The 18110-nt window shown below is 42.2% G+C and overlaps 2 protein-coding genes and 1 long non-coding RNA gene across 3 annotated transcripts; 1 reads left to right on the top strand and 2 right to left on the bottom strand.

Annotated features, from left to right (window-relative positions):
• The first annotated feature begins 828 nt into the window (after positions 1–828).
• Positions 829–3029, top strand: LOC115547575 (gastrula zinc finger protein XlCGF57.1). Its single transcript, XM_030361898.1, has one exon. It carries the CDS (start codon positions 893–895, stop codon positions 2459–2461), a length of 1569 nt encoding a protein of 522 aa, XP_030217758.1. The 5' UTR covers positions 829–892; the 3' UTR covers positions 2462–3029.
• A 4093-nt stretch (positions 3030–7122) lies between these two features.
• Positions 7123–9304, bottom strand: LOC115546642 (uncharacterized). Its single transcript, XM_030360274.1, has 5 exons — positions 9164–9304; positions 8615–9089; positions 8324–8476; positions 8145–8237; positions 7123–7434 (listed from the first exon to the last, which is right to left on the bottom strand). The coding sequence occupies exons 1-5, from the start codon at positions 9184–9186 to the stop codon at positions 7123–7125; spliced, it is 1056 nt and encodes a 351-aa protein (XP_030216134.1). The 5' UTR covers positions 9187–9304.
• Positions 9305–12499: 3195 nt separating this feature from the next.
• Positions 12500–17327, bottom strand: LOC115547776 (uncharacterized). The gene is made up of 3 exons (XR_003977417.1): positions 17153–17327; positions 12765–12840; positions 12500–12629 (listed from the first exon to the last, which is right to left on the bottom strand). It is a non-coding gene; the product is annotated as an uncharacterized LOC115547776 (long non-coding RNA).
• Between the last annotated feature and the right edge of the window lie 783 nt (positions 17328–18110).

Genomic DNA, 18110 nt, shown 5'->3' on the forward strand with positions numbered 1-18110 from the left:
AATGGGGCACCAGGGGGAGAACTAACCAACTTCGAGATTGGCTCCTCCAAAAACGTATCGGAAGCAGAAGGAAATGAATTGCTCTTCTCCAGACCCTTCTACAGGGCGAATTCAAATCGCCGGCAGAACAGGCTGGGGGCACCCAGTATATCGTAGGTGGGGATTAACAACTATTCTGTGCAAATGAAAGAATTTGTCTTGCGTGTGTTTCCCTCTTTTTGGAAAGCAGCAGACCCCAGACACCTTTTCAATAAAGGTTGAAGAGGATATTGGTGGAGGCATGCCCGCTGTAGGTAAGTAATACACATTGCATACATGTAAGCAAACGACCTACCAACTGAGAATGTACTCGATTCTACCTACGCTAAAAAGCCTGGTCCTCTTTTGAAAAGAATCATGACCAAAGCCCTCCTAAAACACAAGGAATATTATACAGTTTATAGTAGAATGGTTTACATCTTCTTCATGGCAGGTGTCAGGAATGCCTAATCCGCTCTGATTCCCAGTATAACTACAGTATTGGTAAGGCAGGTGATCGGAAACAACAGATGACCTGGGTTGTATCTTTATGACCTCCCCACATCCTTAAAAGGCGGAGACGTAGCGGTGCCTTCTCAGCTGGAGCCTTTGACCCTTGACCCCCCCAAGAGGAACAAGGGAAATGCATAATAAACAAAAAGACGTTAGAAAGAAAGTGTCAAAATAAACTTCTTCCAATACATCAGTGTGTGCAAGTACAGCCTGTATCCCTTTGTGCAAATAATAAATTAATACCATTACTTTCTCTGTCTTTGTTTTCCTCTCTGAAGAAGACAGCAATGACATCAGAGACCTTAGCACGCAGCGCGGCGACACCTCAGAGAGTCTGGGTGTGGACGCCCCTGGCTCCCACATGTCCAGTCACAACGGGGTGCTGCGGATCCTGAGCGTCTACGGACAAGGGGAGGGCCCACTGGCGGTGGACGGCCATGACGCCCTCTTCACCACGTCAGAACCGGAGGCCTTGAGCTCGCTGTCCGTGGACTGCAGCGTGGCCAAGAGCCTGAACTGCAGCGTGCGGTTGGTCCGCCTTGAGGAGCTGACTGGGCATCAGGGCGGCCGCAAGGGCTGGCCCGGGGTCTTGTGTGGCAAGGTTTTTTCCAATAATGACAATATGATCGTTCACATGAGGACAAAACCCGACGAGAAGCCGTACGGGTGTCACCAATGCACGAAGAGCTTCATTGGGAAAGTACACTTGGAGATCCACATGAGGACTCACACCGGAGAGAAGCCCTACAAGTGTGACGAATGCGCAAAGTGCTTCAGTCAAAGTGGACACCTGAAGAGCCACATGAGGACTCACACCGGCGAGAAACCCTACAAGTGCGACCAATGCATGAAGCTCTTCAGTCTGAACTGTCACTTGAAGAGCCACATGAGGACTCACACCGGGGAGAAGCCCTACAGGTGTGACCAATGCATGAAGCTCTTCAAATCGAAAACGCACTTGAAGAGCCACATGAGGACTCACACCGGGGAGAAGCCCTGCAAGCCCTACAAGTGTGACCATTGCGCAAAGTGCTTTGGACAAACAGCCGCCCTTCAGATCCACATTAGGACTCACACCGGGGAGAAGCCCTACAAGTGTGACCATTGCGCAAAGCGCTTCAGACAGACAAGCCAGCTTACGGGCCACATGAGGACTCACACCGGGGAGAAGCCCTACAAGTGTGACCATTGCGCAAAGGGCTTTGGACATTCAAGCCATCTTAAGAACCACATGAGGACTCACACCGGCGAAATGCCCTACAAGTGTGACCAATGCACGAAGAGCTTCGGACAGACAAGCCATCTTAAGAGCCACATGAGGACTCACACCGGCGAAATGCCCTACAAGTGTGACCATTGCGCAAAGAGCTTCGGACAGCCATGCCATCTTAAGAGCCACATGAGGACTCACACCGGCGAAATGCCCTACAAGTGTGACCATTGTGCAAAGAGCTTCGGACATTCAAGCCAGCTTAAGAGGCACATGTGGACTCACACCGGCGAGATGCCCTACAAGTGTGACCAATGCGCAAAGCGCTTCGTACAGACAAGCCAGCTTAAGAGCCACATGTGGACTCACACCGGGGAGAAGCCCTACAAGTGTGACCAATGCGCAAAGCGCTTCGAACAGACAAGCACCCTTCAGATCCACATGAGGACTCACACCGGGGAGAAGCCCTTCAAGTGTGACCAATGCGCAAAGCGCTTCAGACAAAGAGGCAGCCTGAATGTCCACATGAGGACTCACACCGGGGAGAAGCCCTACAAGTGTGACCAATGCACGGAGCGCTTCATTTATAAAGCCTGCCTGAAGAGCCACATGAAGACTCACACCGGAGAGAAGCCCTACAGGTCTGAACAAATGCACGATGCCCTTCAGTCAGAAAACGCACCTGGAGGACCACATGTGTTATGTATTTTAAGCACATAAGCTGCCCCCACATAGCCACTAGCAAGCAGGATCGAACACACAAGCTGCATTACCCTCACACAGCCACTAGGGAGCAGGATCGAACACACAAGCTGTGATATCTACCCCAGCTACAGAAGGCAGCATCTTTAAGACAGACGTGGAAGCTGCAGCTAAGAGCTAGACCAAGCCCACTTCACATAAGCCAGGCCTACTTGGTCCAATTTCAGCGACCGGAGCCAGCGGAGGTCAGACAATCATAGGCGCCCCGCAGAGAGACTCGGGCCTAAGCCCGGGGCTCGAAGTAGCTCACGGTATTTCTCTCCCATTTCTCTCTTCTAGTGTTGCATACAATTCCCTCCCTTTTGCTTCATAGTTACCATACCGAAATAGTTAAACAAATAAAGTGAGTTAAAAGCCACCCGTTTCGAACTACTTTCAACAAGAGCACGACAATTGCCACATGAGGACTCTCTCCGGGGAGAAGCCCTGCGTGTGTCTACTACCGCCCAGTAGCTCCAACACCTGTGATCATGAAATGCTTTGAAAGGCTGGTCTTTCACCACATTAAAGATGAACTGAACTGAAATAATCAACATCTTCAACGTTTTAGTTATGAAAAAAAAAATGACACTAAAAAAATTATTGTAAAAGTCAATATATCGCATTTTTTTAGCAACAAAAGATAATGCGTCTTTTAGTACTAGAGCGCCGATGACGTCACTTGCATGGTACAACTAGGTCGTTGCTGCAGACTCGCGAATGTCACTCCACGGTTGAGAATAGTGATTTTAATATGGCTGGTTACGAGTTTGGGCCTGTGAGGGACATGCCTGTAGTGTCCGACTGCCACCCGGTGGAGAGGGATACATTTCAGGCTCCAGCTCCACCTTCGGATCGTGTGGGTGTGACTGGTGTGCGTGTGGGTGCTGCCGGAGCATGGACACTGCCATTGAATCGGTCTGCTGCCGAGAGGTCCCGGTCAACCTTGACCATCTAATGGTGGGATTAGGTTGCATAACCATGCACAGGGCATTTCGGTTGCTGTGCGGCGAGAGAGGTTTTGGAAGTGGCCATGCTCTCTCTACGGGACGTCCGAGCGGAGACACTGGAGCGCCCCATAAATAGCAACCAAGTAACAAGGCGAAAACAATCTTTCTCCCTCCGTTTTCCTTTAATGCGTTTCAGGAATATCTCCGTAAAGGTGGACTCATTGCGGAAACGCAACGAGCTGTACATACGTTGTAGTACCTACATATTCAAGGCGCTGGTTCTCCACGAAAATAAGAGGAGCGCATCAAGCCTGCGCGCATCCAGCCTGCGCGCTGTATAAAAAAGTTCAAGTCGAGGCGGAGATAGTTGTTGTTTAACCTTTTAGATTGAGTAGAAATACTTTTTAATGTACAGTTAGTAATTAAATTGACCAAGGGGCTGTATTTAAAGCTACAAAAATAATATAAAAAAAAAATGAACTTTCCACGCAACTCTAACGTCGCTTCAGGCGTCCACACGAATCCTAACACGAAACCGCATAGGTCCGGTTTTATTTGAAACCGCCATGGGACCATGGACCTATTAAAGAACGTGGTTTATTATCTGCCTAATAACATGGTTATTAAAGACATGGATTCGCAAAAATATAGGCTCCGGGTGGACGGGACCCGAAAGACGCGTCAGATGCACTTTGGGAGATACACCCGCGGATGAGCATGGATGCGAGGCGGATTCACGGGTGTCACGTTTACTTTAGGTGGATGTTGGAGGTTTACTTTCTGGTGGATGTTGATGGATGTATTGCACAGATAAATCTTACTATGAAACTACTTCTTCGAGTATAACTCCCTCTGCATCGGCAATCGGGTAGTCGCGAACAACAGGGTGAGTAGAAAGGGACATTTGTGGAACTTCTGTTTACTTACCCGCCGTAGTTTAATTAGCAGCTTGGAAACATAGATCTGTGATCTCATCAGAGTAATAGTTTATTCACTTTATGGTCGGAGTGCTAGCTTGTGGAGATTGACATGACGGGCTGATTTACATCGGAGGGTTAGTAATTTTTAAGGCTGCCAGCCATGTATTTAGGGCTGGTTTCCTATTCAAAGGTAGCCTGTGGAAATATTTGAATACCCCAGCTGCCTTGGCCCTATATAATTCATTAAAGAAGCCAGGGGCAATGCAGTATGATCCTCCTGTAGACCTGGTTCTTTGCTTTTCCGTAGCCATTTCAGCGAGCCTCAGAGCCTGACTCATTACCTGCTATGGCTGTTAGAGCCACAGAGTAGGAGTAGGTTACCATGCCAGTGACGAAGCTGATTGTTGAAATCCAACATGGCGGCGCCCTGTAACACTTTCACCCCTTCACCGTACAATTTAATCCCTTTTAGCAAGTTCAGCCCTTTTTATTTATTGTGCCAATGAGAAGGCAGACAATACATCTGTTATATCAACTAAACTTCAGATCTCAGTTCAGTTCATCTTTATAGCCCGCCTCCCCCCCAGCTTCGACTTCCACCAGTTTGCCTATCGTTCAACAGAGGACGCCATAGCCATAGTTCTACATTGTATAATGACTAAGTATTCTATTCTATAAACAGGGTTTATATCAGGGTTTATATCATTTGTATATATTAAACTTACGCTTGATATTTCGACACTGTCATTACCTCTACCTTTGTTATTAGAAAAAGCCTGCAAAGTTCAGCTGTGAAATAGACTGCAATCAAACATAATAATAATAATAATAATTCATTGAATTTATTTAGCGCTTTTCTAGACACTCAAAGACGCCTACAGTGAAGGGGGGGGGGGGGGGGGGGGGGACCTCACTAACCACCACCAGTATGTAGCACCCATTTGGGTGATGCACGGCAGCCAATCGGCGCCAGAACGCTCACCACACACCAGCTTGAGGTGGAGAGTGAGGGATGAGGTGGAGAGAGAGGGAAAAGAACATTTAACACTACTATGGACCACATGTAAACCCTATCGACCACATGTAAACCCTATCGACCATATTTAAACACTATCGACCAAATTTAAACATGTAAACCCTATCGACCACATTTAAAAAAACATTTAAACCCCACATTATACGTGATTGTGTTTGTTTCACTTAACTTTAGGCATGTCCTTAATGCCAACTACCTATTTTTTGACTTTCTAATTGCTCTCTTTCTATTGCCATTATTTTCTAGTTCATACCTTGAATCACAATAGGCAGTTAATTTCTTTCAGATCTCAACAGAAAATTGTTTGAATTTAACGTTTTCTATCGTTTCTATGGTGGTTGATACCCTTCAGACCCATTCACCATAAAACTACTTACACTACATAGATACATGTGATTCAAGGAGTAGGTAGGGGTTAGACAGTGAATAAGGATATATGTGATTAAGCAGTAGGTAGGGGTTAGACAGTGAATAAGGATACATGCACTGAAAAAAGTTTTTAGTTCAACTAATTAAAATTTTTTAGGGTAACAGTTCACATCTATATTGTATAAGTTGAGCCAATGAAAAAATAAAACTTGTCTCAAACTGTATTTTCTATGTCCATGGAAACTATATTTTAAGACTTGGCCAAAATCATATTTTCTTGTTAAAAGGAAGCCAATTAATTTAAATGTAATGTTTTATCTAACAAAAATATATAGATTTTATCAAACAATTGTTTATCATTTAATAAATACAACTAAATAGAAATTATTTGTTTTATCCAATCAAAGATATATATTTTATCAAACAAATATTTATTATTTCAGAAATACAACTAAATAGAAATTATTTGTTTTATCCAATCAAAGAGATATAATTTTATCAAACAAGTATTTATTATTTCAGAAACACAACTAAATAGAAATTATTTGCTTTATCCAATCAAAAAGATATATATTTTATCAAACAAATATTTATCATTTAAAATATAAAACTAAATAGAAATTATTTGTTTAATAAAAAATATATATATCAATAATTCTCATGACACATTGATATCAATTAACTAACTTATAAAATGATAAAACATGACATTTTACAGGGTATCTGCATGGTTGTAATTTAACACTTGAGAAATGGAATTCAAAAACAGTCAAAACCCTGATTTAAATTAACAGTGTTCCAAGTTACTAACGTTGGGATGCCAAATCTGGCTGAAATGTAAAGTCGTCCTGATTTAACCAAACAGTGTACAATTGCAAGACATCAACGGTGGGATGCCAAACCTGGCTGAACTGTAAAATCCTCCTGATATAACCAAACAGTGTACAATCCCAAGACATTAACGGTGAGATGCCAAACCTGGCTGAACTGTAAAATCCTCCTGATATAACCAAACAGTGTACAATCCCAAGACATTAACAGTGAGATGCCAAACCTGGCTGAAATGTAAAATCCGTCAGTCAAGTCTCAAGTCAGTCAGTCAAGTCTCATGTCAGTCAGTCAGTCAAGTCTCAAGTTAGTCAGTCAGTCAAGTCTCAAGTTAGTCAGTCAAGTCTCAAGTCAGTCAGTCAGTCAAGGCGCAAGTTAGTCAGTCAGTCAAGTCTCAAGTCAGTCAGTCAGTCAAGTCTCTAGTCAGTCAGTCAGCTCTCAAATTAGTCACACCACATATGTATGCCAGCTAGTCAGCTGCAAAAGCAAACACTACTACTGACTAATGCTACTTTACTTGCTACTGTTACGATGCAACTAAGCTGTACTGTATAGCTGGTCATAGAGCTTCTTGACCTTGGTGGTCATGCCTTTCGGGTCCAGCTCCATGAGGACTTTCTGGATATATTCAAATGTCTGTTTCAATGTCTTTGGATATTCCATATTGAGAACATAAAGGAGTCCCATGAGAATGGCGACAGCATTTGCGACAGACGGCAACTCCTTCACAACCTCTTGTCCCTCAAGTATAATGCCAATGTCTTTGGGTGCAGCCTGTGCATCTCTGATGATGTAGATTGCCATGGTTGCCCCCTGAAGAATGTGTTCAGCCTCTTCCTTCTCCGACACCTGGAAGAGAACAGAACGAACAGTAAAGAACATAGAGTGCATTCGTAAAGTATTCAGACACCTTCACACCACCCCCCCCCCCCCCCCCCCCCCATATAGACTTAATTTTAAATGGATTCAATTAACTCATCTTTTTTATCATCAATCTAAACAATATCCCATCATGACAAAGCAAACTTTTTTTTTAACCCTTGTGCCGTCTTCGGGTCAAGGAAGGAGGAAGGGGGGAAGGGAGGAAAGAAGGAAGGTAGGAAGTAACCATAACAACCACTCATGCAATATGGGAAACACATGAAATAACCTGATAAAGAAAAATACTGCACAGAAAATATTAAATTTTGTTAAATGGCAACTACAATGTAAACATGCTACTAATGAGATCCTTGCTTGTGTTGTATGAACTCTAAATGTACAACGCTTTGGATAAAAGCATCTGCTAAATGACATTGTAACAAACAAATTCCTTGACTTTCCACATGGAATATGCTTTTTAAACTTCCATGATATTCCAGAAATTCCATGACCCGTGGGAACCCCGGAAGATTATGCAGTAGATGTGGATGGATCACAGAGTTTCTCCTGACTAATGTTTCAGATTTGAGTTTGAATAGAATGTACCCTGATTGTTGAATATACAGTGCATTCGTAAACACTCATATCAAGTGGACAGTCTTAGCTAGCATTACACCTGTACAGTAATCTTGCCTTACCAGGAATTCTTGGACCAGATCATCCATTGATTCTATCATGTTGATGATGAGACATTTGAGAGCGATCTCCCTCCTTGTACCGATATCAGTATCCTGCATGAAGACAGTGACAATGATTAATAATACTTGTTCAGTCCATCCATTCAATCAGTGTGAGTTGACAAAACATCTGTACATACCTTTTCTACAACTGGCAGGAGCTTTGTCTTCTCCCGAGTTGCTCCACCCTTCTTTCTGACAACCTGAATCAGTTCGATGCACTTCTCGTCAAGTTTCTCCATGAACCTTGCTTCAAGGGGTATTGTGGTTACTCTGTGGAACTCTGCATTTATCTAGGGAACATACATATATACAGTATAGAGAGAGATGGATAAATGACATGTGCCTCAGGCAAAAGCATGTGATTTAGCTTTACATTCATTTGATTACATTTTACATTTTGATCCATGTTATGAATAAAGCCAGTGTACCTCTTGGACTTCGAAGAGTGCTGGCCATCTCTCAATAATATCCTCCAAAGATGCTTTCTTGTTGACAATTTCTTGCCTCCGAAATGCGAACGTCTGAGCCATCTTCGCTCTTATTGTTTTGCCATTGTTCCTTTTCTTTACTTCAGTCAAAAGGGCTATTCTCTCTTGTTCCATGGACTCAGGGGTCTCGCCATGAGGTAGAGATGGGTAATGGTTAGACTCGGCTCTCCTGGGTTTTTTTATGTTCTTTGCTGGGTGGGCGTCGGTGGGGGATTTTCTTTTGACAGAATTCACAGTCAGCTCGTCAGATGATGAACTGTGTGATTTTAGGTATGTGCGATAGTTATACATCTTCGTCTTGAGCCTCTGTTTCCATCCGTAACTGTGGTTGAAGGACCCTGGTTCTTTCAGACAGGGGTGTGTCTGTGTGAGCGCCTGTGCCACTTCACTCAAGTCTGCATCACTAGGATAGGATCTGTACGAATAGACTTTGTCAGCGAGTCTTTCAAGTATGTCGGAAATCATTTTAGAGCTGGGAGTCAGTCTAACCTGGTTGCTCTGATACTCTGCATTTCCAGCCTTAAGTTGAGATTCTGTGGAAAGTGAGAAAGTAGGGATGATGAACACCTTGGGCCACTGCTCCTTTCTGAAGGTGTCCGAGGAAGCGTCGCTTACAGGTAATGTATCATCTGAGCATGCAGATGAAGAGATACTTGCATCATCTTGGCTGTGAACATTGGCCTCATTCACAGAGAGGTCAACTGGCTCAAAGACTAATGTCACAGGGGGGGGTTGAACAACCTTCAAAGTGGCAAGATCCTTCAGGTCTGAAGTTTTAGTTAAGTTAACCCAACTGCTAAAGTCAGCATCGTAGTACTGAAGCCGTATTTCATTAGTTAGACCAGAAATATTCTTTATTTCTTCGATGACTTCGTCAACGGAGCCAGGGATGCCATTCGGAAGCTCCAGCTTGATGCAACTGTCCTCTTCTAAAATCACCAGGAGCCGTGTGACACTCGCCATGTCTAGAGATCCTGTGAGTGGGAGGGAAAGAGAGGGAGAGACACCTTAGGTACCCATTAACCCCATACCAGATTGACAAATTAAACAATATAAACAAACAAAGAAATAGGTATAACTAAATTATTGACACTTAAAATTAAGACATTAGGCTTTCATTTCAACTAACATTTTCTCATTTAAGGGAGAATTCCGGTCATTTTCCAAATAAAGCTCTAGGTTCCTGAGTGCTACCATAGGAAAAGTCCTGAAAAAAATATGTCCAGCCACGATCGAGCTCCCCTGCTACTAGCTGCACAACAGGAAAAAACATATAAGAGATATTGACTCTTGCAAACCTTAAACGTGAATATATCGCTTCAGGGTGATAAGCCTCATTGTCCCAACTGTGTAGTCTGCCAAAGGGTAAGGATCAGTCAGTTGAGATGGCTCCAGAACTTCTATCTCCTTTGTAGGCGAGATTTCAAGTTGATAGGCTCTAAAGTGTTCCAGGTACCAAGCACTTAGTTTCCTAACAATGAAGACCAACTCCTTTTGGAGAACCACCATCTGGATGATTTCAATAAATGCAGGCATTCCTTCAAGTGAACCATGAGCAAGGATCATTCCAAGTCTGTAGTTAAATCCATTATAGGTGACGTTCTCGGCCAAAGACACTTCCTTCACGTTTGGGTTCTTGTGTTTCACAGCCCGTGCAATATCATCTTTCAGGACATCAATGCTAACAGTTGAGAACTTTTTCACTTCCAGGAGAGGTTTAGGAAAGCCACAGGTGTAAATATGGTGTGCCATGGTTAATTGGTGTCTCTGTGCCAAGGACAACAACACATTTTTAAAGCAGCGAGTGTGCCGCACAACTCTCTTAAAAAAGCTATGCTTCGCTTCGAATCGTAAAGTCCAAAGAGAAACTAAAGGGCCAAACTGACGAATTAGCTGTGGATAATGTTCTAAGAAGTGATGCTTAGGAAGCAAGTTGGTGTCTGGGAAAACCTCCTTGAACCGCACTCTATGCTCAGAGATTTTGAAATTCAAATAAGCTATTGTTTCATCAGTATGCACCGGTGTGACAACAAGGTCCACAATGTCCTTTAAGTCAGTGAGGAGATTCCAGGCAGGTTCATCAGCAGGCACTTTCTGCCCGAGGAGGAGTGGCAAAAACCTGATCAAACTCCAATTCTCGTGAGAATTGCCACCAACTGTTCTCCTAATTTTGTAGGTCAGTGGCACAGGATGGGGGCAATTTGCTTTATCAGTCCACTTGAAGGGGAAAGTTTTTATAGAGTCATTCAAAAAGTTCAAAGTAAAGTACTTTGAGGTGAGCACAGAGAGACACAGAGCTACTTCAACTGGAACAATTCCTTCAAATAAATCATGAACAATGTCAGGTGGAAAGCCAGTAGTGACATTAAAATGAGTAAGTTTTTCCGACAAAACACACCTCCTCTTAACACCAAAACAATTGACCAATGATTCTTCCTCAAGGGTTTTAAGATGTCTTCCGTGACCCTCCTCTGTCCTCAAAGAGAATGCTTCACTCCCTACGTCCCTTGTTTGAATTTCTAATTTCGTAGCTGTACAAAACCTACAAATGTATGCACCAGAAAAACTCTCCAAAAAACCAGCAATACCGTGGGCACCGAGGTTGTCAGCAACAACACATTGAATTGTTCCCTTTACACATTTCCCTAACTTGGGCACAAATATTCCATGTTGTTCCAAAATAAGGATATCACTAATCAAAGGTTCTAGAACAATGTCATATCCATACAACTTTACATCATCACTATTAATCAATGCAGCCAAGTAGATTGATGACAACGAAGAATGAGAACCAGGTGGCAGATTGCCTAAAATCCAATATATGGCACAGATTTTATGTTTTTTACGCGATGTGCCAAGGGGGTTGCACACCTCAAAATCATCTATATAGAGGATTAAGGAAACGGCACACTCATTTGAGAAAAGTGTGTTTTCTTTAAAAATTGCACCATCCCAGAGACATCTGTAAACCTGCTTCTCACTTAACACTGATTGAAGTTTCTCGTTCAAATTAACTGCACTGCTTAGGATAGTCTCACAGTTCAAAACCTGCTGCAACGTTTTTAGTACAGGAATATATTGAAAAGACCTTCTGTTCTTTTGGTCAATTACAAATTCTACTGGTTCCACTACACTAAACTTAGTAATATAATATTTGTTGCGCTTCCATGCAGTAGACAATGGGCCTTGTGTTCCGATAGCGAGTTGAATAGGATGTGATGTGCAGATTTCTGTGGCTAAGTCTTGGACAAGTGATCCATCTACTTGACAATTGTGAGCCCCTAAAAACTGAGTGATAGTCTTCTGGGTGACCGGCACAGAAACAGTCCCAATGAGATATTGCAGTTCCTCAAGGAGTAAATTTACAGCTGCACTTGACACCAGGTAACTATGTTCTAATTTCAGTAAAACTGAGGCTAATTTTAGCTCAACATCTTTTGTCAAATCTCTAGGTTCTTCAAAAGTTGGTTCATCAAATAGTAAATCTTCATTCAACTCAGTGTCACTGTTACTTGAATCTAAAGCAGAGGGATTGACGATTGACCTGTGAACTATTCCAGGTTTTAAATCTCCAACTGTACACACTTTGTGTTTTCTCCATTTGTGAGTGTGAAAACTTCCATATATGTTGGTTTGATATGAACAATCAACATACATACAAGGAACTGATTCATTATTCTTCAAATGTTGGCCAATGTGGTGAAAAAAGTCAGTTTCAGTAGAAAGTTGCGAGTACCCACAAACGTGGCACTTCAAATGTGAGATCTCTTCTGTTGAGGATTGCTGAGAAAAGTGGTTTGTAGAAAGATGCTTCTACATGGACAGTTTTCATATAGACAGAGGTAAGGATGGTGCCTTCCATAATGTTGATGATCTAGTCTATAATGCTTAAGCAATTCAGATCTTCTGGTACATGAATAGTCACAGTCCTTGCACCTCCACATTCATCAGATACCTGAGGAAACAAAAGAAGAAAAAAAAATTGAGGGACAAGCGAACCCCCCATCCCCCAAACAGTAAAAAGTGAGAGTCTCCAAACAACTGTTCTAGGGCGTTTGTCTGTGTCTCTCTGCTTCTATCTCTGTCCTACCTTAACAGCAGCGATGATAAGGTCGTGGCTGAAGAGATCTTTCCACCGATGATAGAGGAATGCGATGATATCCTAGCTAGAGTGAGTGAGGAAGACAGTTTGATTATCTCATTCTTTGTAAACATAACCAATTTAAATATTCAAATCAATGACAGATTATGATTTAACTTTAATGCAAACAATGTACTGTTGGAGACCTGTGTGGACACCCATATAGAGACGTGCGTGTATGTGTGTGTTAAGGATGAAGTTACCTAACTATCTGTTTAATCTATGTTCGTAGTACAACCCTCTGGTAACGTTAGCAATGTTTCTCATACATAGGCTTTACCTGGGCACCTGTCTTGAGTTTAACTCTGTTTATTTTAATTAATGTCTGTGAAAAATTAGGTTTCAAAATCATGAAAATAACAAAAACAGTATTCTCTGCTCTAGGCGCTAAAAAGCAACTGAACAGCCTGGAAAAGAAACTGAACCGCCTGGTTCATGCTGAACTCCCTTATAAAAGTACACAATTTAAAACAGGTCTTGTTTGAGTAGTCTTAGGGACAAGCAACATGGATGATATTTATAAAAAAATAACATTTTGTTGTTATAATTCGGCACCTATTTTGTAGGCAAATGTGGACTTATTTCAGTAAAAAAAAAAAAAACTTAAATGACCATGATGACTGACACACACACACACACATTTGCTAAATAAATGTATAATAAAATATAATTAACTACCCACAGAGATCTTAAGAATTAACATATGAATAAGTATATGAAATTATGTTTAAAGTCATGGAACAATAAGCAGTATCATCTGCTCTGAAATGCTGGAGGTGTGTGGAGATACTGTACTCTGTCAAGCTGCCTGCAGAACTCCCTTATAAAAATACACCATTTACAACAAGCCTTGTTTAGAGGAGTCTAGGATAAACAACATAGATAATATTGAAAAGATAACATTCATTAGCCACTTCAATGTAATTCGGCACATATTCTGTAGTTAAATGTGGACTCATTTTGGTAACAATGTAACTTAAATGACCAGTTACCAGGCGATCCATCACAATCATCGTTGCGTTAATTTGACGTTTTTTTCAATGGAGTTCTGTATTGACGTTACTCACGTGGAAGGAAATTCCCATCAAACTATCAAACTAGTCAGTGCAGAGGGGTATTCCATCAAAGTAGCTAACGAAAGCGGCTATTAGTTGATTAAGCCTGGTTAGAACTAGCGCCAACTTCCACTTGAGGCTAAAGCCGTTCCATCAACGCAGTTCAGCCGCGCCTTGCTCAGGTTAGTTCAAGCCAGGCTAACGTTATCCTGGATTACGCGCGTTCACGAGATATGTAACCAGCGTTGAATAAACCGTGAATGTCGAATCATCGATCAAATGTCCGAAAATGTCCGAAAAGGACCGAGCGGGATCTTTTCCAGCGGCTTGCCATAGTATGGCAAGCAGAGTGTGCCACAATTCGACTTCAATGAAACGCGTTCTGGAAAACCGGAACGCGTTCTGGCGCGCGTGCTGGCGTTTCAGAACGCGTTTTATTGAAGTCGAATTGTGGCACACTCGGCTTGCCATACTTGTGGAGGTCTATGAGGAGTACACGCATATAATAACTCAAAAAGGGAACACCGTAACCAATAATAGAAACAGAGAGGCTGCCTGACACAAAAATCGGCGATCTGTTGAATGCATGAGTAGTATTAAGCGTAACATATTTTAATATAATATTGACCATGGATTTTAAAGCAGGTAGATAGTCTCGAGTTAACGTGTCGGACTTGCACCCGGTCGTCCGGGGTTCTATCCCCACGCAAGTAATAGTAATATAGGAAGGATTACTAGAGAAATCAAATAACTTTTCATGCCAATTATTTTCCATTTCTTTGAATATTCTTAATTAGGGAATTAATACAATTAATAAAGGTTATTACAAAATGAAGCCAACGCCAAGAATACTAGCATTAGTCTGGACGCGAACTCGGGTCGCGCATATCACTCGCAGTGCTGCTAGACCATTCACCCAGCAGCTGATTAGTGATCACGCGATAATACATACATTTGTGTGAAAATGTGTTGTGAAAATAGCCACAGTTATAATAGATATAGCAATTAATTGAATTATTTAATTTGCATCATTAGACCCTTAGTGAAAATATACGCTGTTTGTACTTTATATATGTACATCTATGACAAAATTGTGAGGACTAGTTTTGGCGGAACCTTCTGATGGTAGCCTACAATTGTTGCTGACAGATGGATTTCTCTGAAACACCGCTCAAGTTAGCCTGACAGTTAACCTGCTCCCGACCAGGTTAGTTTGGTCGGATAAATTGCCATGGTTACTTAGCGGAAATTCCCTTAAGTCATACTGATGGAACGCAACTCTAGCTGAAAGAAGCCAGCCTAAGCAAAATAAGCCCGGCTTTGCGTTTAGCTTGGTTGATGGAATACCCCTCAGATCAAATGTGAATCCAGATTCTGTTACTGCGTTGTCACTGAACTGTTTAAGAGGGGGGGGGGGGGGGGGGGGGGGGCGGGGCTGCAGCCCAACGCACACAGCGGGATTTCTCCCGATGCCGACACACGCGCACACACACACACACACACACACACACACACACACACACACACACACACACACACACACACACACACACACACACACACACACACACACACACACACACACACAGCCCTCCGGCCTCCCTACATGAAACGTCCCTCTTCATTCTGCTAACATTTCGTCTACTTCTTAGATAAGAAAGATAAAGATAATAAAAGCGACACTTCAATGTTGTGTACTTACTTATCAAATGCCGACCATAAAAACTACTCGGCTGGCAGCCATGTTGACTCTCGTGACTGTTAGGTACGGCCACACCAAAAGCGTTACCCGCGTATCACGCGTATAAAATCGGCAATTTTTCCATAGGGAACCATTGGTTTACGCGCGTATGAGACGCGTACACGCGTTACACGCGTATAAGCAACATTTTACTCGCGTTAGGCGCGTATGAGGCGCGTATATATACGCGCGTACGAGGAGTTCAAAAAATTGAACTTTTTACGCTCATACGCGCCGCAATAGGCAATCAGCGTTGAGCTTGACCCGACGTCACTGGCAGAGAGTAGTGAGCTTGGACAGAAGCATACGGCCGACATCTTTCTTTATTCTGTGTGGAAATAGTAACATAGTTACGCCATTAAATGCTTTTATGGGAACATTTTTAGCGAGAAATGTGCATTTTACTTTCATAATGTTCGCTCGGTGAATGTGAAGGATGTTTGGTTTGATAGTTATGACGAAGAGGGAACGCTCCGTTCACTTGCATGGACAGAGTCTCTGGTTACTAAGCAACCTCAACGTCTTGGCGGACTATATATCTGCTGATCAACACTACGAATGCTGGAAACACACCAGACACACCATGTGAAGTTATTTAAAACGATTATTGTTATTTATATCCGAGATTATTTAATCTAACCCGATCTAAACTCTATCACCCAAACACGGCGGCGTTTGGGTTTCCTACCTCGGACTCCAGCGCAGCCATGTCCATGGCAGCCACGGCCGGCAACTTTCTTTATTCTGGGTGGAAATAGTAACATATTTACGCCATTAAATGCGTTTATGGAAACATTTCTAGCGAGAAATGTGCATTTTACTTTCATAAGGTTCGCTCGGTGAATGTGAAGGATGTTTGGTTTGATAGTTATGACGAAGAGTGAACGCTCCGTTCACTTGCATGGACAGAGTCTCTGATTGCTAAGCAACCTCAACGTCTTGGCGGACTATTTCTCTGCTGATCAACACTACGAATGCTGGAAACACACCAGACACACCATGTGAAGTTATTTAACCCGATTATTGTTATTTATATCCGAGATTATTTAATCTAACCCGATCCAAGCTCTATCATCCACCCAAACACGGCGGCGTTTGGGTTCCTTCCTCGGACTCCTAAATCCAGCGCAGCCACAGGCTGGGGGGGGGGGGTCTCATCTACGCGCGTTACGCGCGTATCTGACCATTTTTGACACAAAATGGTCAAGCAACATTTTAGCTGCGTTACGCGCGTACATGGTACGCGAGGTACGCGCTTGGTGTGTTCGCAAAATGGTGCTGTGCCGATTTACAAACATCGTATACGAGTGAGAGTATTTAGAAATACACTGCAATAAAACCGCATACCAATGTCAAATAAACCACATATTAAATGAGTTTCACTTATATTACCTTTTAATTAATGTTGAGGTCACGTTAGCTACACTAGGCTAGCTAGCAAGCTACATTTAGTTAGCACCTACCAGAGAAATAGCCAGTGACAAACAGAGAAATAACAGCATTAAAAACAGCAGCATATGATTATTGTTGTTTTCACTTACCAGAATATAATCCGTAAAATGTGGATATGATGCTATCAGTCTCTCTCTGGCGCAGGAACAGGTCCAGGTCGGTTGATGCCGCGTGGTCTCTGCTCAAGTTTAGTTTTATGTGCGAATGCGCATGTGCGGCGAACCTATGCGTAATCCTAAAATTATGCATTTGTCAAAACAGAAATGTCTTGGTTTGAGCTCTTTGCGAAATTTAATGTAAAAATATTTATTTTAAACAATTTAATAAATGAAAAAATACTAATTGGAAAAGTAAAACAAATAATATTAAACTGCATGGAAGGACAATTATAAATTGGATGAAGTACAGCTCGAAAACATTTTTACAGTGTGTGATGAAGCAGTAGGTAGGGATAAGACGGTGAATAAGGATAAATGTGATGAAGCAGTAGGTAGGGGTAGACAGTTAATACAGATACATGTGATTCAAAGAGAAGGTAGGGGTTAGACAGTGAATACAGATAACTGTGGTAATAGTACGGAAGAATATAACCCTACATTTTATGGTAAACTACGATTATTATTAGGCCTTTATACAACGGGTGGCTTAAATCCAGTGATTGGTTCCTAACTGTTGTATAATGAGCGTATAGGATAACTGCTATGACGCCCAATCATTTTGTGAAAGTTTGCATATGCCTCTGTCAAGACGTGTGTGTGCCCCCTAGTGGTTCCTTCAACCAACTACCAATAAGAACCAATGCAAAGGGTTAAAATGTACCACTATATCAAATCTAACAAAACTCTTCAAAAAGGAAATATGAAAAAAAATATATATATTTGAACTGTATTAGGCTACCTAAGCTAAGGATCCTGAGGATCTCATTTGTTAGTTTTTATTTCATTTCTTGCATTTTATCGCTCATTCTTTTGTTTTTATTATCTATAAACATGTTAAATAAAAAAGAATAAGAAAAATACAGGGAGAGATTACCTCCCCTTTCTCTAC

This window comes from Gadus morhua, chromosome 7 (assembly GCF_902167405.1).
Source record: "Gadus morhua chromosome 7, gadMor3.0, whole genome shotgun sequence".
NCBI lineage: Eukaryota > Metazoa > Chordata > Actinopteri > Gadiformes > Gadidae > Gadus > Gadus morhua.